Consider the following 22,422-nt stretch of genomic DNA (forward strand, 5'->3'; position numbering starts at 1 on the left):
GCTCCCAGCTGCCCCTCCAGCTCCGCGGCCTGGCTCCCAGCTGCCCCTCCAGCTCCCTGACCTGTCTCCCAGCTCCCCGGCCTGGCTTCCAGCAGCATAGCATCACTCCCCGGCCTGGCTCCCAGCTGCCCCTCCAGCTCCGCGGCCTGGCTCCCAGCTGCCCCTCCAGCTCCCCAGCCTGTCTCCCAGCTCCCCGGCCTGGCTCCCAGCTGCCCCTCCAGCTCCCCGGCCTGGCTCCCAGCTGCCCCTCCAGCTCCCCAGCCTGGCTCCCAGCTGCCCTCCAGCTCCCCGGCCTGGCTTCCAGCAGCACAGCACCACTCCCCGGCCTGGCTCCCAGCTGCCCCTCCAGCTCCGCGGCCTGGCTTCCAGCAGCACAGCACCACTCCCAGCTGCCCCTCCAGCTCCGCGGCCTGGCTCCCAGCTGCCCCTCCAGCTCCCCGGCCTGGCTTCCAGCAGCACAGCACCACTCCCCGGCCTGGCTCCCAGCTGCCCCTCCAGCTCCGCGGCCTGGCTCCCAGCTGCCCCTCCAGCTCCCCGACCTGTCTCCCAGCTCCCCGGCCTGGCTTCCAGCAGCATAGCATCACTCCCCGGCCTGGCTCCCAGCTGCCCCTCCAGCTCCCCGGCCTGGCTTCCAGCAGCACAGCACCACTCCCAGCTGCCCCTCCAGCTCCCCGGCCTGGCTCCCAGCTGCCCCTCCAGCTCCCCGGCCTGGCTCCTAGCTGCCCGCCCACTCAGCTCCCGGCTTGTTTTTTTGTTAATACTGTGTACTGAGTGTAGGCTGCAGTTAGGGAATCCGGGGATTGGCATACCAGTTGTCGCCTTGTCCCATCATTGGCACAATGGTCAGGGGCATTGGAAATACAACCAATAATCATGCAGGCATTGTGCACTGCTTATAGAGAGGCAGCGGAACATTTAATAGGTGCAGAAGGCTAATAAATATAAGATACATCCTGCTGCCTGGCCTATACATGGGAGTTCACAGATGACCGTGTCCCCGGCAGCCACAGGGTGGGAATGAGGTAGAAGTGTACTCGCAGTGCTGGTAAGATGCCCAGAGCCTGCCCAGTCCATCCATAGATAATAGCGGCCAGTATCACACTGGCACAGTCGGCGCTGTGATCTCGGGGGTCACCTTGCTCGGTCGGCTTTTCTCCTTGAGAACGCAGCTTCGGGTGCAGAGGTGGCAGGAGGCACAGAAGGAGTTACAGCAGGGAAGGAAGCGGCAGGCACTGATTCTCCAGATGAACCAGCCAGGGGACCAGCAGCACCAGAATAGCAGCGCCACGCCTATCGCCAGCCCCAGGATTACATACAGGTAAAGAAAGGAGGTGGAAGGTCTCCTGTCTGAAGCAATGGAAAATGCATTAGGCGGATGTAGAAAACACACCATGTACTTCACATAGACACTCATATATATATATATATATAGTAGAAGGAAATAGAGGTGGGCGATCAGTGGCACAAGACCAGATGGTTTGGATGGTGACTCTATATATGTGTAGTATATATGGACCCTTGGTACTTGTTTAGTTTCACGGCGGCAGCATAGGTGCGCATCTGAGTCCCACGCTACTGGCTCAGTGGCTCACTACACTATCTAAAATCAACTCCATGCCAACGTGTATAGTGGGGGTATGAACTATCCACGTTGGCATGGAGTTTATTTTAGAAAGTTTGGCAAGCGCCGAACCCGGAAGTAGCGCGCGGCCATGCTGCCGCCGTAAAACGAAACAAGTACCGGACCCCCTTATTTTCTCTCACTTTCTAATAGTATTATTGAGGATATTATTGGGGTGTGCTACCACTGGACAATATTTAGACAAGCATCATATGGAAAGGGGAAGATGTGTCACAGTGTGGTGCACCACAGAGAAAAACTCCTAAAATATAACTTTTATTAACTAATAATATAAAAAGCAAAATATAAAAACAAACAAATACAGAAATGAGTGGGACAAACACCAAAGTTTAAAAAGGCTGCGTAGGTGTATCACTGCAGTGAATAATACATTTATTACATACAGTAATCTTTAGCTTCTCTTTATTAATATTTCACAAAACATGTAAACCTAATTATTTTTACTTTCCAGCAAATTCATGAGTACATCTGATTGTCAAACCAGATTTTGGGCCCCATTTACCATTGATTGCATTTACAATGCGATCTGGGCGGAATATTACCGCTCAGGATCGCATTGTAAAATGCAATCATTTCACCCGAATGTATTACCGGCCAGGGGGCAGGGACAGGGCTCCGAAAAGAGCCCGTCTCTGCGATGCCGGAAGCCAGGTGGTCAGCGCATGCGCGGTTACGCGCCGACCCCCAACACCCCCCCCCACACACACACACTGACCGCACTGTCCCTCTGGCAGTGCGATGTGTAGCCATAGGCTGCAATGGGTTATCGCCATATCAGAATGGCGATAGCCCAGGGGTGCGATGCCGGGCTGCCAGGTGTTGATACATCGGGTAGCTTTGCATCCCCCATAGAAACCTAGAGGATGTGGCTGGCGGCGCTGCAGGGGGGGGGGGAGATCGCAGCAGGGATCGGAGATACTTAGGGGGATACTTAATATTTGCAGTTAACCCCCGAAAACGGGTGTTTTCGGGGATTTAGCCGCAAATTTTAGTTGATAAATGCGGCCCTGAGTCTCAGAAGGATAAGGAGACATCTAGAAACCAACCGAGTGATTTAACCTCTGAGGTTCAAAGCCTCACTAGAGCCTTGGCTCCAGGGCAATCTGAACCTCACCCTTCCTCTGCGACGAACCCTCCCCCTTTTACAAAGGAAAAGGGCCCCTCCACAAAATGTGGACTCCCCTGATTCTGATGACATGCCAGAATTAGAAGAGGGTGAATTTGCACCCCCAGGTGAGGAGGAGGTTGAGGAAGTGCTGGCTTTTGATACACAGGAGCCTGCACAGGCCTCTCAGGGGATAGAGGATTTAATTCAAATGGTGAAGGTTGCTTGTAATGTGACGGACGGAGTGGATACTCCTGCCCGACTCTCCCTTTTTGGGAAAAAGCAAAAAAACAATCATCCATCTTTCCCCCGGCGGAGGAATCGGATGACCATGTTACGGAGCCCTGGAGTCATCCATACAAACAAGTGGACTCATCAGTGTCATGGCTGTCTAAAAAGACGGTCCTCTGAGTTCCTGAGGCCACCACCCTTAAGGACATATCTGACCGCAAGTTGGAGTTAACTCTTAAAAAAAAATTCAGCTTCTGGGGTTGTACAGCGTCCGGCACAGGTTGGATGCTGGGTAAATAAGGCCATAGGTGTGTGGGCCTCATAATTCTCAAAGGAGATATGTGACGGTTCTGACCCTGCAATTATCATGCAGCTGTCAGAGCAGATTCAGGAAGCCTCAACATTTCTGATGGAGGCGTCCTCGGACATCTGTATAGTTGCGGCTAGAATTTCTGCGCTATCTATTTCTGCTCGTAGAGCCCTTTGGCTGCACCAGTGGCAGGCGGACGCCGAGTCCAAGAGAGCAGTGGAGGCCTTGGCCTTCAATGGGGAGGTCCTGTTCGGCCCTGAGCTGGATAAATGGATATCCCAGGCGACAGGAGGTAAGTCTCACTTCCTCCCTTTGGCAGCACCGCCTCCTTCTCGCAGGACCACACAGGTTCCTTCCTTTTGCTCCTCAGGTTTAGGGGTCGTTCCAGAGGTGGTGCACCATCACACCGAGGTTCCAGAGGTCGCGGCAGAGGCGCCTCTACAACCACACTGGATCCCAAGACCACCAAGCCCACAGCATGACAGTCTTCCGTCCCATCTGGGGGATCCCAGGGTGGGAGTTCGACTAAAGAACTTCAGTCACGTCTGGCTCCAGTCCTGTCAGGACTCATGGGTAAGGGATCTTGTGGCCCTAGGCTACAAGATTCATTTCAGTCTTCTCCCCCAAACAGGTTTTTTAAGACAGGGCTGCTGGTTCCTCCAGAGAAGGGGCAACTATTATTGGCAGCCATTGCCAAATTGAGAAACACAGGAGTGGTGGTTCCGGTACCTGCGGAGCAGCGTACTCACGGCTACTACTCAAGTATTTTTCTTGTGCAAAAGCCGAACGGCTCGGTACGCCCCATTCTATATTTAAAGGATTTGAACCCATACTTGCAAGTAGTCAAATTCAAAATGGAGTCCCTGCAGTCGGTGATACAAGGGTTGGAACAGGGAGAGTTCTTGGTATATATCGATATCAAGGATGCGCCTGGCCACCTCACCAAGTGTTCCTTCGGTTCGCGGTGCAGAATCATCACTGGCAGTTCCAGGCACTGCCATTTGGCCACTCATCGGCACATCGAATCTTCACCAAGGTTATGGCAGTGATGATGTAGGTTCTCCGTACCCAAGGTGTGACAAGTATACCTTATCTGGATGACCTTCTGCTGAAGAGTCCTGTTGGAGAACATTCTTCTCACCCAGAGAACCCTCATAAGTCACAGGTGAATCCTCAACTTCCAGAAGTCGCAGCTTCAACCAGCTCAGTGTCTTTTACTGTATTTTTAGGAATGATCCTGGACACTGTCCAGATGAAGGTCTTTTTACCAACTGACAAGATCCAATCATCCAATCCCTACAGGCCTTAGTCAGGCTAGTCCTGCATCGCAGACAGGTGTCTGTACATCTTTGCACCAGGCTCCTGGGGAAGATGGTGTCCATTTTCGAGGCGATCCAGTACGGGCGTTTCCACTCTTGCCCATTTCAGCTGTCCATGGTTGGGATCACACCTTTACCTACTGCAGATTGTGACCCTATCCCCTCAAGCTTGTCTCTCCTTAATGTGGTGGCTGAACACCACCAATCTCCAGCAAGAAAAACGATTTGGGATTGGACCCTCCTCACAACAGATGCCAGCCTCCGGGGTTGGGGAGCGGTCACCTTGGAACACCAGTTCCAGGGGTTATGGACAAGACAGGAGAGTCTCCTCTCAATCAGCATTCTGGAACTAAGAGACGTCTATTATACCCTCCTCCAGACGAAACATCTTCTTCAGTGCAAGGTCATCCGTGTCCAGTTCGACAACTCCATGGCCGTGGCGTATATCAATAAGCAGGGAGGCACCCGCAGTTGCACGGCCATGAAGGAGGTCAGCAGAATCCTGCTTTGGGCGCAGACTCACGCTCTAGCCCTGTCGGCCATTTTTATACCAAGAGTAGAAAAGTGGGAGGCCGATTTTCTCAGCAGGATGTACATCAGGGAGAATGGTGCTTACAACCTCAGATATTTTAGAGGTTGATCCATTGGTTGGGCCGTCCTCAGGTGGACCTGCCACAACTTTCAACTCCCCAGGTACTTTGCTCGAACGCAAGACCCACAAGCAGAAGGGGTGGACGTGCTGGTCGCTCCATGGCCTTTTCAGTTTGTGTACCTCTTTCCACTGTTGATACCTCGAGTTCTTCAACGCATCCGGAAAGAAGAGTCACGGCTCTGTTGATCACACCAGACTGGCCATGTCGGTCGTGGTACACCAACATGACAACACTACTGACAGAGGAGCTGTGGCCCCTGCCTCTTCAGTGTGACCTTCTCAGCCAGGGACCTTTCATCTTTCCAGATTTAGGTAATCTTCATTTGACAGTGTGGCTGCTGAAAGGACCATCCTGAGGCGTGCTGGTATTCAAGGGGCAGTGATACCCACTATGCTACGGACAAGGAAAGAGGTCACCTCAGCACACTATCACTGCATATGGCATTCCTATGTGGCTTGGTGTGAGCGGTGTGGAGTTTCCACAACCCTGCTTAAAAAGAAAAACAAGGATTCATAACAGCGCACTCAACCAGATCGGTGGGTCCCTCTTGGGTGGCTGCCCGAGGGGTCTCGCTACAGCAAGTCTGCTGAGCTGTTACATGGTCGGCCAGTAGAACCTTTGTTAGGTTTTACAGGTTTTAGATCTTTGCGGCTCCAGCTTCATTGTTTGGCCGCACGGTACTACAGGGTTCTCAGCGCTCGCCCGCCCGGGTTGGAGGCTCTGGGACGTCCCCAGTGTAACTCCAGTGGATGAAGGAGAAAGAGGGATTTTGTTCTTACATAATCCTTTTCTCTGAGTCCACAGGTGTCACTAGACGCCCGCCTCAGTGCTGTTCTCTCCTTAGCCCTAGGGCAAGTTACCTGTCAGGGTGGTTACCTTGGAGTTTTCCCCATTTCGGTTACAACTGTATGTTATGATGTTACATTGTCTGTTGACTCTGTATGTGTTGATTTTTAGTGTTTTTCTCACTGTTTTCTTCTCTACCTTATGTTTTGAATGTTGGCATGTGTGCCAACATTCACCTCTTCGGAAGTGTGTTTATCTTCCTGCTCCCTTACGGGCATAATCTTTAGGACTGCCTGAGAGGGGAAGTAGAAGGGGAGGAGTTGGCCACACAAATTTTAGCCTGTGACCGGCGTATGCTTCGCTGATGCTTCATCAGGTGTTTTGTGAAATATTAATAGATGCTAAAGATTGGGAATAATCAATGTATTACTAAATCAATCAATGGGAGATGGCCCCGTGCTCAGTGGAACCACCCCAGACACATCAGATGCTACATTTTCCCATATGAGGCATGGATCCACCACCATGTAGTATTTCTCTGCTCTGTCTGGCTTTCCGACGTGTGTGGGGCTAGACACCACGGATATGTGTGAGAGATGGTAGGTTGGCGGTAAGAGGTGCGACAGACCACCGTACTGACACTAATGTGTGTGGTAACCTCAGCCACGTTCTGTGGCAGGGGGATCACCACTGTGCTTGTGGGAGAAGGTTACTGCTCAGGGTTAGGGTGTCAGACTGCAGCCTGCCTGAGGCCTTCACCCCTTGGACTAAGTTTGGTGCTGAAGGATGGGGGATATAGAGGGGAGGGTGACCCAGCTGCTGTCTCCACTTCTACCCCCCAGGGTGATAGGGTCCCCAATGTGTATAAGAGAAATACAGAACCAAACCGGACAATTACAAGATGCAAGAACTAGTCTCCTAAAGAAGCTTGGCCATGTGTATGTTAGGGGTTATGTAATAGGTTAGAGTGTAGGGAACTGCTGGATTTTCTGCCAGGTCCCCTCTACATGTATACCAATTACCTATAGGTCAGGAGCAGCGGCCCTACAGACAACACGCTGGGCCCATGAGCTCGGAACCTGACCCCCTATAGGACACAGTGGTGGTAACCCGATGGCACCTGAACCTTTATATTCATGGTATAGAAAGACTAGAACTATTATACATGTCCCAATATAATAAAACTGTCCAGGTGCTGGAAACAGAGGGGGCAATACCTGTGTCTGATCCGTGAAGATGGACGTTGTCTGGAGCAAGCAGCTGGTGATCGCCTTTGTTCTTGCAGCTCAGATTTAGCGCAGTTGCTGTGAGGTCTGGCAGAGTAGCCGTGCTGGTGGCAGGTAGGTCGGTGGGAGTCCCTGGCAATGTACATATGACACGTGGTCAGTCACAGTGTGGCATGTAGGATCAATGCTCCCCTGGGGGTGGCTCTAGGGGTACGCAGGTCTGCCCCCACTGCACTGTGACCCCAATTCTGCCCCTGCGCTGCACCGTGACTCCAGTTCTGCCCCCGCTGCACTGTGATCCCAATTCTGCCCCCCCCTGCTGCACTGTGACCAGGATTCTGCCCCCCCTGCACAGTGACCCCGATTCTGCCCCTGCTGCACAGTGACCCCGATTCTGCCCCCCATTGCCCTGTGATTCAGATTCTGCCCCCGTTGCACTGTGACCCCGATTCTACCCCGCTGGACTGTGACCCCGATTCTGCCCCCGCTGCACTGTGACCACGATTCCGCCCCCGCTGCACTGTGACCCCGATTCTGCCCCCCCCCCCCCTGCTGCACTGTGACCTCGATTCTGCCCCCCCCCCCCCCACTGTGACCCCGAACCTGGCCCGGTGCTCTGTGACCCCGATTCTGCCCTGTTGCACTGTGACCCCGATTCTGCCCCGCTGCACAGTGACCCCGATTCTGCCCCCACTGAATAAGGTTGACATGCATTAGGTCAACATAGTTGTTTCTACTTTCCCATCGCAGTGGTAATAGACGGAGAACATAATGGCGGGCGCATTGAGGGGCCGCAGTACACTTATACAGTCTCCATGTCAACCTAGACACCAAAGAACTCACATCGACCTTTTCCCATGTTGACCAATAATGGGCGACCTAGTTACTGTCCACCTAATGTCCTATGCCCATGGAGGCAGGATATAATAGCCGGAGGGGTACCTGGGGTGTTACCTCTGCTGGAGACGCAGTTTGCAGGGGGGCTGGCAGACTGATCACTCCCATCTCCACAATTATCAATGCTGCGCTCGTCGCACACCAGGCTGGACGGGATGCATTTCCCATTGTGGCAGCTGAAGTACGGCTCCGAGCGGCACTCCGAGGTGTTGAAGCCTGTAATGTTGAGACATCAGATACACAGCAGGTTAGATATGTAGAAGGTTAGATACGCAGCAGGTTAGATACGCAGCAGGTTAGATATGTAGAAGGTTAGATATGCAGCAGGTTAGATACGCAGCAGGTTAGATACGCAGCAGGTTAGATACGCAGCAGGTTAGATACGCAGCAGGTTAGATACGCAGCAGGTTAGATACGTAGAAGGTTAGATACGCAGCAGGTTAGATACGCAGCAGGTTAGATACGCAGCAGGTTAGATACGCAGCAGGTTAGAGGCGCAGGGGAGGGCAGCAGGTTAGAGGCACAGGGGAGGGCAGCAGGTTAGAGGCACAGGGGAGGGCAGCAGGTTAGAGGCACAGGGGAGGGCAGCAGGTTAGAGGCGCAGGGGAGGGCAGCAGGTTAGAGGCGCAGGGGAGGGCAGCAGGTTAGATGCGCAGGGGAGGGCAGCAGGTTAGATGCGCAGGGGAGGGCAGCAGGTTAGAGGCGCAGGGGACGGCAGCAGGTTAGAGGCGCAGGGGAGGGCAGCAGGTTAGAGGCGCAGGGGAGGGCAGCAGGTTAGATGCGTAGGGGAGGGCAGCAGGTTAGAGGCGCAGGGGAGGGCAGCAGGTTAGAGGCGCAGGGGAGGGCAGCAGGTTAGAGGCGCAGGGGACGGCAGCAGGTTAGAGGCGCAGGGGAGGGCAGCAGGTTAGATGCGCAGGGGAGGGCAGCAGGTTAGAGGCGCAGGGGACGGCAGCAGGTTAGATGCGCAGGGGAGGGCAGCAGGTTAGATGCGTAGGGGAGGGCAGCAGGTTAGAGGCGCAGGGGAGGGCAGCAGGTTAGAGGCGCTGGGGAGGGCAGCAGGTTAGAGGCGCAGGGGACGGCAGCAGGTTAGAGGCGCAGGGGAGGGCAGCAGGATAGATGTGCAGGGGAGGGCAGCAGGTTAGATGCACAGGGGAGGGCAGCAGGTTAGAGGCGCAGGGGACGGCAGCAGGTTAGATACGCAGGGGAGGGCAGCAGGTTAGATGCGCAGGGGAGGGCAGCAGGTTAAAGGCGCAGGGGAGGGCAGCAGGTTAAAGGCGCAGGGGAGGGCAGCAGGTTAGATGCGCAGGGGAGGGCAGCAGGTTAGATGCGTAGGGGAGGGCAGCAGGTTAGAGGCGCAGGGGAGGGCAGCAGGTTAGAGGCGCAGGGGAGGGCAGCAGGTTAGAGGCGCAGGGGAGGGCAGCAGGTTAGAGGCGCAGGGGAGGGCAGCAGGTTAGATGCGCAGGGGAGGGCAGCAGGTTAGATGCGCAGGGGAGGGCAGCAGGTTAGAGGCGCAGGGGAGGGCAGCAGGTTAGAGGCGCAGGGGAGGGCAGCAGGTTAGAGGTGCAGGGGAGGGCAGCAGGTTAGAGGTGCAGGGGAGGGCAGCAGGTTAGAGGCGCAGGGGAGGGCAGCAGGTTAGAGGCGCAGGGGAGGGCAGCAGGTTAGATGCGCAGGGGAGGGCAGCAGGTTAGAGGCGCAGGGGAGGGCAGCAGGTTAGAGGCGCAGGGGAGGGCAGCAGGTTAGAGGCGCAGGGGAGGTCAGCAGGTTAGAGGCGCAGGGGAGGGCAGCAGGTTAGAGGCGCAGGGGAGGTCAGCAGGTTAGAGGCGCAGGGGAGGGCAGCAGGTTAGATGCGCAGGGGAGGGCAGCAGGTTAGAGGCGCAGGGGAGGGCAGCAGGTTAGATACACAGTGAGACTTAGGGGTAATAGTACAGTAGATTGATTATAGAAAAAGAACGCTTATGATTATATGTTAATTGTAAAAAGTGAGTGGTACCTGTAAAGGAAATATTTGTTAAAATACTGTTTACACCCTTTTGGGGAATAGGTGAGGGTTTTAAGAACAAATTTGCACAAACCGGTAATCCGCCCCTATCTTACCCTATGTGAGCTCTGTACCGTATCTCCAGGATGACATTAGATGGTATTGAGGATAGGAGTCCCTGTTTCCAAGAAGTCACACACATTCGTGGCAGCCGCTACGCTGATCCTCCGTCGGAGCCGATACCCAGAAGTTCGGGCGGCAGTTCCCTCGGGCGGTTCACAGCGGGCAGTGGGGTTAACCCTAATACGCGTGCTGGTGTAGGTGGATGCTGTTTGTAGTCCCCAACAGGTTTCATGCGTCTAAGCGCACTTTTTCAAGGATGATGGCTCTGCACACAGTTTGTGCTTTTATAGATGAAAAACTTTATTAGTCGCGGACAGGAAGTTGTCTTCAGGAAGTAATAAAAATGGTGGGAAACACACGTTTCCATCCTTCAATGGATTTCTTCATATTTGCATGATTTTATTTATTGACTTAAGAATTTTAATAAAATAAATGGGATAAAAGGATTAGTAATAGGTACCACTCATTAAAATACAGTTCTAAAAAGATTCTATTTTAATTCTAGATCTATGTTTAGACCTCTCGGCACTAAAGTCTTCATATCATAGATCCATTTTGTCTCTGTTCGCCTCAGCTGTGTCACCAGATCTCCTCCACGCCAATTTTCTTTTACTTTCTGAATTACCGTGCATTGGAGCCCTGCTGGATTTTTATTATGATTTTCCAGAAAGTGATTTGAGACACTATGGGGTTTTAAGCCCTTTAGTATATTATATATGTATTTGGCAAATCTCACTTTTGCTTTTCGCTTTGTCTGTCAGATATATTGTCCGCACTGGAACTCCAATAGGTAAATGACTCCCTCTTAGTCTCAGGAAAGGTGATCATTGATTTTGTATTCTTTACCAGTTTGGTTTGATTTGAAGCTGTTTATTGGTTTTGTGGTTTTTTTTCTATTTGTGCAAGCTTTACAGTTTAAGCATTTGAAGTATCCTTTGTTTTGTATGGATATGTTTTGTGTCTGGCTTTTAGTAAAGCTAGAGACCAGATGTTTGATATTTTTTGCTTTCCTGTAAATTATTTTCGGTTTGTCAGGTAATGCCGGCTGTAATGTCTCGTCTAGTTTCAATATGTCCCAATGTTTTTGGTACATATTTTCTACTATTGAGGATTTACTAGTATATTGCGTGAAAAAAGTGAAGACGTCTTGAATTTTCTCTTTTTTTCTTGTAAGTTATGAGGTCTTTTCTTTGCAAAGTATTTATTTCTGAAAGTTGTTTATCAAGCAATTCCTCATTGTAGCCTTTCACTAGGAAATTGTTTTTAATTTCTTCACTTTGTTTTTGAAATACCTGGTCGTCTGTACAATTACATTTCACACGCCGAAATTGGCCAACTGGAATGTTTGATATCCATTTTTTTGTAATGGTTACTAGTTGATGGCAGGATGTTATTACCATGTTCTTCTTTTGTGTGTGTTCGTGTTTTCAGTTGTTCTTCCTCCAAGTAGGATTTCCAGATCTAGATAGACGACTTTTTGTCTGCTTGAGGTTGTTGTAAACTCGAGGTTCAAATTATTTGAGTTTATATATACTGTAAATTGGTTTAGATGTTCCTCAGTGCCCTGCCAGATGAAAAAAACATAGTCTATGTAGCGATGCCAACTGACAAGATGTTCGCTATGTTGGTTTGGGTGCCAGATGGAATCGTCCTCCCATTTCGCTACAAATAGATTTGCGTAGCTGGGGGCCAGGGGTGTCCCCATGGCTGTCCCACATTTCTGCAGGTAAAATGTCTCATCATGCCAGAAATAATTGACAGAATGAAATGTATGTTCTCTATAATAACGTTAATTTGCAAATTCTTTAAAGATGGATCTGATGAAAGAAAGTGCCTTACGTGGTCGCATCCTTTATCATGCTCGATACAAGTATAAAGGGACTTGACATCTGCTGTACACAAGATATAGTCATTCTTCCATTTGGGTTGGTCGAGGATTTGAAGTATACTTGTTGTGTCTTTTAAGTAACTTCGCTGTTGGGTTAGGAAAAAAATTTAAGTACTTGGAAATATTTGAAGTAATAGAATATATACCAGAAATGATTGGTCTTCCTGGTGGATTGGTGATGCTTTTGTGTATCTTTAGCAAAAAATAAAAATTTGGAATCTTTGGATGTTTCTGAAAAATAAAATCCAATAATTGTTTTGAGAAGGTTTCTGTGGGATCTGAACTTAAGATCTCATAGATCACGGAATCTGACAACAGTTTTGTTGCTTCGTTTTAGTACATGTCAAGTGACATCAACACCATGCCTCCGCCTTTGTCGGCGGGTTTGATGACGAGGTCAGTGTCCTTTCTCAGTTCTTTTAGTGCTATTTTTTCTTCTTTTGATAGGTTGTGTCTGTTTCTGTTAATCAGGGATCATGTCAATTTCTTTTTCCAGAAGTTTTTGGAAAGTGCTTATATGGGGTCCCTTTACATGGGCTGGATTGAAGGTTGATCTTGGTTTAAAATGTGTATGTTCAAACTCAGAGTTTTCCAGATTGGTTGCATTGGGAGTATTCACAAATAACTTTTTATACACAATTTTCTTATATATTTCTGCACATCCATACATGTCGCATTACTTGACACTAATAGTACAGCAGGTTAGATACACAGTGACACTGTGGGGTAATGGCCCTCAGAACAGTAGGTTAGATACACAGTGAGACTTAGGGGCAATGGTACAGAAGGTTAGATACACAGTAAGACTGAGGGGTAATGGTACAAGAGGTTAGATACACAGTAAGGGGATTATTCTGGTTCACTCGCAATGGCAAATTCCCTCTCAGATGGACAAAACCATGTGCACTGCAGGTGGGGCAGAGAGAGAGAGTTGCACTTGAATGGGGTGTGTACTTCAAACTGATATCTATTTTGCAGTGTAAAAATAAAGCAGTCAGTATTTACCTTGCACAGAAACAACATCACCCAAATCTAACTCTCTCTGCACATGTTACATCTACCCACCTGCAGTGCACATGGTTTTGTGCATCTGAGAGTGAAACAACAATGGCAGTGGAGATATATCTGCTCCAAACCTGACTGCAGCAGAGTGTCACACCTGGGGATACCAACCCTCAAATCCAAATACACACAACACACAAGCGGTGGACACAGTTGCGCTGTCTTTCTATTAAGGATGTTTAATTCACTCCTCTTTCATTGAGGTATTGTTCCTTCACGGATACCAGTTCATAACAGGATAAGAGATGTGAGAAAAGGTGCGGTGAGTTGTGGGTATAATACAATCAATCAACAGGTTCCAAAGACGATCCCTTCTTACTGACCTGTATTACAGCTTTATCTTCTGTGTCTCTCAGTTTATTTCTCAGATACTTCTGCATAGCCCCAGAGACTGCACCAACCCCTCCAAGTGTAGGCTCACCTTAGGGACATGCCCTATTTTCATCAAAAGGTATCTTTAATCCCAGATTAGATTACAAATTGTCAATCCCGAGAAGTCTGGGCCATGTCTTTTCAATTGTTTTTGTAAACCTTGCTGCTGAAGGGGTACTAGGTAACCAGGGTCACATCTTGAAAAAGGACCAATATAGGTCCGAAACGCGTTGGTGGTTTGTGGAGCCAGGAGCCCAGCATTACAGACCCTCTGCTTTCCATCAGAAGGACATTTATCCCCCCTCAGATCCTGTGCGAGTGGTGGTGCCAGATGTAAAGTAGTGACTGGAGTATCATCATATTGCCGATCTGGGATTAAAGATACCTTTTGATGAAAATAGGGCATGTCCCTGAGGTGAGCCTACACTTGGAGGGGTTGGTGCAGTCTCTGCGGCTATGCAGAAGTATCTTTGAAATAACCTGAGAGACACAGAAGATAGGGCCTGTAATACAGGTCAGTAAGAAGGGATCGGCTTTGGAACCTGTTGGTTGATTGATTGTATTATACCAACAACTCACCGCACCTTTTCTCTCATCTCTTATCCTGTTATGAACTGGTATCCGTGAAGGAACAATACCTCAATGAAAGAGGAGTGAATTAAACATCCTTAATAGAAAGACAGCGCAACTGTGTCCAGTGCTTGCATCTGAGAGTGAATTTGCCTTTGTGAGTGAACCAGAACAACCCCCTAAGTGTGAGGGGTAATACTCCATGGACCTGGTTGGCTTTGCCGTGTACATGAACCCTACATTAGAACATCAGGAAGGCTGTCCTTATTCTATGTACAGTAGGACACAATATCTGGGAAGCAGAACATCATTACCCCATAACAGGAATTGTAACGTTACAGCAGAGTTTAATACATTTCTAATTAGATGGAGAAATTATCAGACACTCGCAAAGGTAAATTCCCTCTCAAATGTACAAAACCATGTGCACTGCAGGTGGGGCAGATGTAACATGTGCAGAGAGCATTACATTTGGTTATTTTTGTTTCTGTGCAGGGTGAATACTGGCTGCTTTATTTCTACACTGCAATATAGATATCACTTTGAAGTAAAACCCCACCCAAATCTAACTCTCTCTGCACAAGTTACATCTGCCCCCATGCAGCGCGAAGGAATTTGCCTTATAGGCCCTTATTCTGGTTGACTCGCACGCACGGCCACCTTATGGATGATTTGCATAATCATCCATTTGCAGCCTTGGGGGTGGGAGAGAAATCATTGGACGGTCAGCAACTATGGAAAGATTTCCTCAGCACCCTGTCTGACACACCACTATGCTGTCTCAGACCTGCGGGCGCCCTGTGCAAGGACAGGGTGGGCAGCTTACGTCACCAGGGCGCACTATCGGGCAATTTGCATGGGAATGCCCAGCGTTCTCACGGGAACGTCCATGAAACCCTGCCCATTCCCATATTCAAATTGCCTGACCCGCTGCCCCCCCCTGCCCCCGTCCAGACTTTTGTGCGCGAGCTGCACATGCACATAAAAACCTTTGCACAGTCACAAACTATGGCCTCCCCCGGTGAGCCCCGACCTGTGGGAGGAGGAATGGCCCTTACCGATTCTGAAAGAGGTAAAATCTCCCACAAAGTCTACTCTGGGCTGCTGGCCGCGGGTAACCAGACGTAGGGTCAGATAGCTGCCAGTGGACAGGACTGGCCTGGGGATGGTCTTCCCACATAGAGGAGTGCTTAGAGCTTCTGAGTAATGGTCTTTGCCATCATAGAACTGTACGTATGAGCCAGCATTACAGGGGTCGCTGAGAGCGTCTGCGCCCATTCCAGCTGATGATGCGTTTCGCAGACTGCCGATCACACCTGGCCCGGATGTCTGGCTCTGGATGTTGGACATGCGCAGGAGGCTGTAGACCAGGAAGAAGCGAAACTGGAACTGGACCTTGTCCTTCGGGGTAGCGGCTTGCATGGTCAGTCGGCAGTCTGTTCCAATAGACACAAAGTAGTATTTCCTGGAGTCCCCATGTGAGTTCACAATCATTCCATCACCTCTGACCGTCTGACCGCAGAAGTCCACCATGCTCACTATGGGGGCAGGAAAACAGTAAACGGTTAGACAGATGTAACCACACAGACAGAAGTTATACCGGGTACATACAGCGATGGGAGGCGGGAGTTATACCGGGTACATACAGCGATGGGAGGTGGAGTTATACCGGGTACGTACAGCGATGGGAGGTGGAGTTATACCGGATACGTACAGCGATGGGAGGCGGGAGTTATACCGGGTACGTACAGCGATGGGAGGTGGAGTTATACCGGGTACGTACAGCAATGGAAGGCGGGAGTTATACCAGGTACATACAGCGATGGGAGGCGGGAGTTATACCGGGTACATACAGCGATGGGAGGCGGGAGTTATACCAGGTACATACAGCGATGGGAGGCGGGAGTTATACCGTGTACATACAGCGATGGGAGGCGGGAGTTATACCAGGTACATACAGCGATGGGAGGCGGGAGTTATACCAGGTACATACAGCGATTGGAGGCGGGAGTTATACCGGGTACATAAAGTGAGGGGAGGCGGGAGTTATACCCCATACATACAGCGATGGGAGGCGGGAGTTATACCCGGTACATACAGCGATGGGAGGCGGGAGTTATACCTGGTACATACAACGTTGGGAGGTGGAGTTATACCGTGTACATACAGCGATGGGATGCGGGAGTTATACCGGGTACATACAGCGATGGGAGGCGGGAGTTATACCGGGTACGTACAGCGAAGGGAGGCGGGAGTTATACCGGGTACATACAGCGATGGGAGGCGGGAGTTATACCGGGTACATACAGCGATGGGAGGCGGGAGTTATACCAGGTACATACAGCGATGGGAGGCGGGAGTTATACCGGGTATGTACAGCGAAGGGAGGCGGGAGTTATATAGGGTACATACAGCGATGTGAGGCGGGAGTTATACCAGGTACATACAGCGATGGGAGGCGGGAGTTATACCGGGTACATACAGCGATGGGAGGCGGGAGTTATATAGGGTACATACAGCGATGGTAGGCGGGAATTATACCAGGTACATACAGCGATGGGAGGCGGGAGTTATACCGGGTACGTACAGCGAAGGGAGGCGGGAGTTATATAGGGTACATACAGCGATGGTAGGCGGGAATTATACCAGGTACATACAGCGATGGGAGGCGGGAGTTATACCGGGTACATACAGCGATGGGAGGCGGGAGTTATACCGGGTACATACAGGCATGGGAGGTGGGAGTCATACCGGGTACATACAGCGATGTGAGGCAGGAGTTATACCCGGTATATACAGCAATGGGAGGCGGGAGTTAAACCAGGTACATACAGTGATGGGAGGCAGGAGTTTTACAGGGTACATACATAGAATTTGACGGCAGATAAGAACCACTTGGCCCATCTAGTCTGCCCCTTTTTTAAACATGTTACCTCAAACCATGTTTGATCCTTATTTTTTTGTAAGGATATCAATATGCCTATCCCAAGCATGTTTAAATTGTACTACTGTATTTGCGTCTACCACCTCTGATGGTAGGCTATTCCACTTATCTACTACTCTTTCTGTGAAGTAATTCTTCCTCACATTTCCCCTGTACCTTCCTCCCTCTAGTGCATGTCCTCGTGTTCTGCTGCTCCTCTTCCTGTGACTAATGTCTCCCACCTGTACCTTCCTCCCTCTAGTTTCAGTGCATGTCCTCGTGTTCTGTTGCTCCTCTACCTGTGAAGAATGTCTCCCACCTGTACCTTCCTCCCCCTAGTGTCAGTGCATGTCCTCGTGTTCTGCTGCTCCCCTTCCTGTGACGAATGTCTCCCACCTGTACCTTCCTCCCCCTAGTGTCAGTGCGTGTCCTCGTGTTCTGCTGCTCCTCTTCCTGTGACTAATGTCTCCCACCTGTACCTTCCTCCCCCTAGTGTCAGTGCATGTCCTCGTGTTCTGCTGCTCCTCTTCCTGTGACGAATGTCTCCCACCTGTACCTTCCTCCCTCTAGTGTCAGTGCATGTCCTTGTGTTCTGCTGCTCCTCTTCCTGTGACTAATGTCTCCCACCTGTACCTTCCTCCCCCTAGTGTCAGTGCATGTCCTCGTGTTCTGCTGCTCCTCTTCCTGTGAAGAATGTCTCCCACCTGTACCTTCCTCCCTCTAGTGTCAGTGCATGTCCTCGTGTTCTGCTGCTCCTCTACCTGACGAATGTCTCCCACCTGTACCTTCCTCCCTCTAGTGTCAGTGCATGTTCTTGTGTTCTGCTGCTCCTCTTCCTGTGACTAATGTCTCCCACCTGTACCTTCCTCCCTCTAGTGTCAGTGCATGTCCTCGTGTTCTGCTGCTCCTCTTCCTGTGACTAATGTCTCCCACCTGCACCTTCCCCCCCCCTAGTGTCAGTGCATGTCCTCGTGTTCTGCTGCTCTTCTTCCTGTGACTAATGTCTCCCACCTGTACCTTCCTCCCTCTAGTTTCAGTGCATGTCCTCGTGTTCTGTTGCTCCTCTACCTGTGAAGAATGTCTCCCACCTGTACCTTCCTCCCCCTAGTGTCAGTGCATGTCCTCGTGTTCTGCTGCTCCTCTTCCTGTGACGAATGTCTCCCACCTGTACCTTCCTCCCCCTAGTGTCAGTGCGTGTCCTCGTGTTCTGCTGCTCCTCTTCCTGTGACTACTGTCTCCCACCTGTACCTTCCTCCCCCTAGTGTCGGTGCATGTCCTCGTGTTCTGCTGCTCCTCTTCCTGTGACGAATGTCTCCCACCTGTACCTTCCTCCCTCTAGTGTCAGTGCATGTCCTCGTGTTCTGCTGCTCCTCTTCCTGTGACTAATGTCTCCCACCTGTACCTTCCTCCCCCTAGTGTCAGTGCATGACCTCGTGTTCTGCTGCTCCTCTTCCTGTGAAGAATGTCTCCCACCTGTACCTTCCTCCCCCTAGTGTCAGTGCATGTCCTCGTGTTCTGTTGCTCCTCTTCCTGTGACTAATGTCTCCCACCTGTACCTTCCTCCCTCTAGTGTCAGTGCATGTCCTCGTGTTCTGCTGCTCCTCTTCCTGTGACTAATGTCTCCCACCTGCACCTTCCTCCCCCTAGTGTCAGTGCATGTCCTCGTGTTCTGCTGCTCTTCTTCCTGTGACTAATGTCTCCCACCTGTACCTTCCTCCCTCTAGTGTCAGTGCATGTCCTCGTGTTCTGCTGCTCCTCTTCCTGTGACTAATGTCTCCCACCTGCACCTTCCTCCCCCTAGTGTCAGTGCATGTCCTCATGTTCTGCTGCTCTTCTTCCTGTGACTAATGTCTCCCACCTGTACCTTCCTCCCTCTAGTTTCAGTGCATGTCCTCATGTTCTGTTGCTCCTCTACCTGTGAAGAATGTCTCCCACCTGTACCTTCCTCCCCCTAGTGTCAGTGCCTGTCCTCGTGTTCTGCTGCTCCTCTTCCTGTGACGAATGTCTCCCACCTGTACCTTCCTCCCCCTAGTGTCAGTGCGTGTCCTCGTGTTCTGCTGCTCCTCTTCCTGTGACTAATGTCTCCCACCTGTACCTTCCTCCCTCTAGTGTCAGTGCATGTCCTCGTGTTCTGCTGCTCCTCTTCCTGTGACGAATGTCTCCCACCTGTACCTTCCTCCCCCTAGTGTCAGTGCATGTCCTCGTGTTCTGCTGCTCCTCTTCCTGTGACGAATGTCTCCCACCTGTACCTTCCTCCCTCTAGTGTCAGTGCATGTCCTCGTGTTCTGCTGCTCCTCTTCCTGTGACTAATGTCTCCCACCTGTACCTTCCTCCCCCTAGTGTCAGTGCATGTCCTCGTGTTCTGCTGCTCCTCTTCCTGTGAAGAATGTCTCCCACCTGTACCTTCCTCCCTCTAGTGTCAGTGCATGTCCTCGTGTTCTGCTGCTCCTCTTCCTGTGACGAATGTCTCCCACCTGTACCTTCCTCCCTCTAGTGTCAGTGCATGTTCTTGTGTTCTGCTGCTCCTCTTCCTGTGACTAATGTCTCCCACCTGTACCTTCCTCCCTCTAGTGTCAGTGCATGTCCTCGTGTTCTGCTGCTCTTCTTCCTGTGACTAATGTCTCCCACCTGTACCTTCCTCCCTCTAGTTTCAGTGCATGTCCTCGTGTTCTGTTGCTCCTCTACCTGTGAAGAATGTCTCCCACCTGTACCTTCCTCCCCCTAGTGTCAGTGCATGTCCTCGTGTTCTGTTGCTCCTCTACCTGTGAAGAATGTCTCCCACCTGTACCTTCCTCCCTCTAGTGTCAGTGCATGTCCTCGTGTTCTGTTGCTCCTCTACCTATGAAGAATGTCTCCCACCTGTACCTTCCTCCCTCTAGTGTTAGTGCATGTCCTTGTGTTCTGTTGCTCCTCTACCTGTGAAGAATGTCTCCCACCTGTACCTTCCTCCCCCTAGTGTCAGTGCATGTCCTCGTGTTCTGCTGCTCCTCTTCCTGTGACGAATGTCTCCCACCTGTACCTTCCTCCCTCTAGTGTCAGTGCATGTCCTCGTGTTCTGCTGCTCCTCTTCCTGTGACTAATGTCTCCCACCTGTACCTTCCTCCCCCTAGTGTCAGTGCATGTTCTTGTGTTCTGCTGCTCCTCTTCCTGTGACTAATGTCTCCCACCTGTACCTTCCTCCCTCTAGTGTCAGTGCATGTCCTCGTGTTCTGCTGCTCTTCTTCCTGTGACTAATGTCTCCCACCTGTACTTTCCTCCCTCTAGTTTCAGTGCATGTCCTCGTGTTCTGTTGCTCCTCTACCTGTGAAGAATGTCTCCCACCTGTACCTTCCTCCCCCTAGTGTCAGTGCATGTCCTCGTGTTCTGTTGCTCCTCTACCTGTGAAGAATGTCTCCCACCTGTACCTTCCTCCCTCTAGTGTCAGTGCATGTCCTCGTGTTCTGTTGCTCCTCTACCTATGAAGAATGTCTCCCACCTGTACCTTCCTCCCTCTAGTGTTAGTGCATGTCCTCGTGTTCTGTTGCTCCTCTACCTGTGAAGAATGTCTCCCACCTGTACCTTCCTCCCTCTAGTTTCAGTGCATGTCCTCGTGTTCTGCTGCTCCTCTACCTGTGAAGAATGTCTCCCACCTGTACCTTCCTCCCCCTAGTGTCAGTGCGTGTCCTCGTGTTCTGTTGCTCCTCTACCTGTGAAGAATGTCTCCCACCTGTACCTTCCTCCCTCTAGTGTCAGTGCGTGTCCTCGTGTTCTGCTGCTCCTCTTCCTGTGTCCTTGTTAAAACCCTTGATATATTTGAAAGTTTCTATCATGTCCCCCCTTTCCCTTCTCTGCTCTAAAGTATACATATTAAGATCTTTTAGTCTTTCCTGGGTCGTTTTGTGATGTAGGCTGTAAGGATACGAGTTCTTCACTCACTAAGACACCGAGCAGATGAAACCAAAATATGGTTTATTTTTATCACAGCACACAAAAGTAGATGAAGACAGGAAAAAGGTTCAAATGGTAGCATAAAAACATCCGGGTAGCAAAGTCCTTGTAGCATCACAGTCCAAATAACGAAACTATCACTTATTCCACACAGCAGTGACAGCAGAAACCTGTGCGAATCCACACAGCACCGGACGCTCCACACCAGAGCTTACGTAGGATGCCCCCCCCCCCCAGGCAAACGATGCGCTCACAAGGTCCAGTGGCAGAGTATGACCTCTTAGCCAGGATTGCGACTAACATTCAGAGCTGGCAGGTGTACAAGTCATTTTAAAAACTTCCAATTTCCCACGGGGCTTAAACTGCCAGGGGGCCGGTACTTACATAGTTACATAGTAGGTAAGGCTGAAAAAAGACTTGCGTCCATCTAGTTCAACCTGGTATAGATATCCATTGCTGATTTGGTAGGTTCTGGTATTTTACAGTCAAATTATATTTCTTATTTGTACCCATGGATGTTTTTCTCCAGTAAATGTTTGTCCAACTTTGCCTTGAACGCATTTAATGAGCCAGCCATTACCACCTCTCTGGGAAGAGAGTTTCAGAGTTTGACTGTTCTGACCGTAAAGAAATTCTTTCTACTAGCTGAATGAAATCTTTTTTCTTCTAATCTATACTCATGCCCTCGCGTCCTAGATTCCTTTCTAGTAGAAAATAGGGTTTGTGACAGTTCCTTATATTGGCCCTTGATATACTTGTACATGTTGAGCATGTCCCCCCTTAAACGTCTCTTTTCTAATGTAAATAGTCCCAAATTGCTTAATCTCTCCCCGTAGCTTAAATTCTCCATTCCCCTAATAAGCTTTGTTGCTCGCCTTTGGACTTTTTCTAATTCTATGATGTCCTTTTTATAGTGTGGGGCCCAGAACTGTACTCCATACTCTAGGTGAGGTCTCACCAATGCTTTATATAGTGGCATAATTACCCTTGAGTCCCTAGTTTCCATTCCCCTCTTAATACATGCCAGAATTTTGTTGGCCTTTTTTGTAGCTACATTACAATGGGCACTACATCCTAGATTGCTGTCTATTTGGACTCCTAGATCCTTTTCAAGTATGGAATTACCCAGTTCCTCTCCGCTAAGGTTGTAACTTGCACACTGGTTGTGTCTCCCAAGGTGCATAACCTTACATTTATCTACATTGAACCTCATCTTCCATTTTTTAGCCCACTCATCTAGAATTGCAAGATCATTTTGAAGCATGGTGACATCTTCTGGTGATTTGATGACTTTGCTAAGTTTTGTATCGTCCGCAAAGATGGATACATTGCTGAGTAACCCTATCCCAATATCGTTAATAAAAATGTTAAACAAAATGGGCCCCAAAACCGAGCCCTGGGGCACTCCAC

The 22,422-nt window shown here is 50.3% G+C and overlaps 1 protein-coding gene across 4 annotated transcripts in view; it reads right to left on the reverse strand.

The window, feature by feature from the left end:
- Positions 1–681: 681 nt before the first annotated feature.
- The window catches only part of LDLRAD2 (low density lipoprotein receptor class A domain containing 2), a 41,095-nt gene continuing 19,354 nt past the window's right edge, over positions 682–22,422 (reverse strand). For 3 of the 4 annotated variants that reach the window (XM_083161784.1, XM_083161781.1, XM_083161783.1), the window contains exons 2-5: positions 15,221–15,700; positions 8,215–8,385; positions 7,264–7,404; positions 682–1,347 (exon numbers count right to left, since the gene is read on the reverse strand). In XM_083161784.1, coding sequence (XP_083017910.1) covers positions 1,097–1,347; positions 7,264–7,404; positions 8,215–8,385; positions 15,221–15,695 — 1,038 coding nt within the window. In that variant the 5' untranslated portion in view covers positions 15,696–15,700 and the 3' untranslated portion in view covers positions 682–1,096. The remainder of the gene's footprint in view (positions 1,348–7,263; positions 7,405–8,214; positions 8,386–15,220; positions 15,701–22,422) is intronic. The other variant, XM_083161782.1, reaches the window with a different exon arrangement.

The sequence above is a fragment of the Crinia signifera genome, chromosome 19 (genome assembly GCF_055691185.1).
Source record: "Crinia signifera chromosome 19, ASM5569118v1, whole genome shotgun sequence".
Taxonomy (NCBI): Eukaryota; Metazoa; Chordata; class Amphibia; order Anura; family Myobatrachidae; genus Crinia; species Crinia signifera.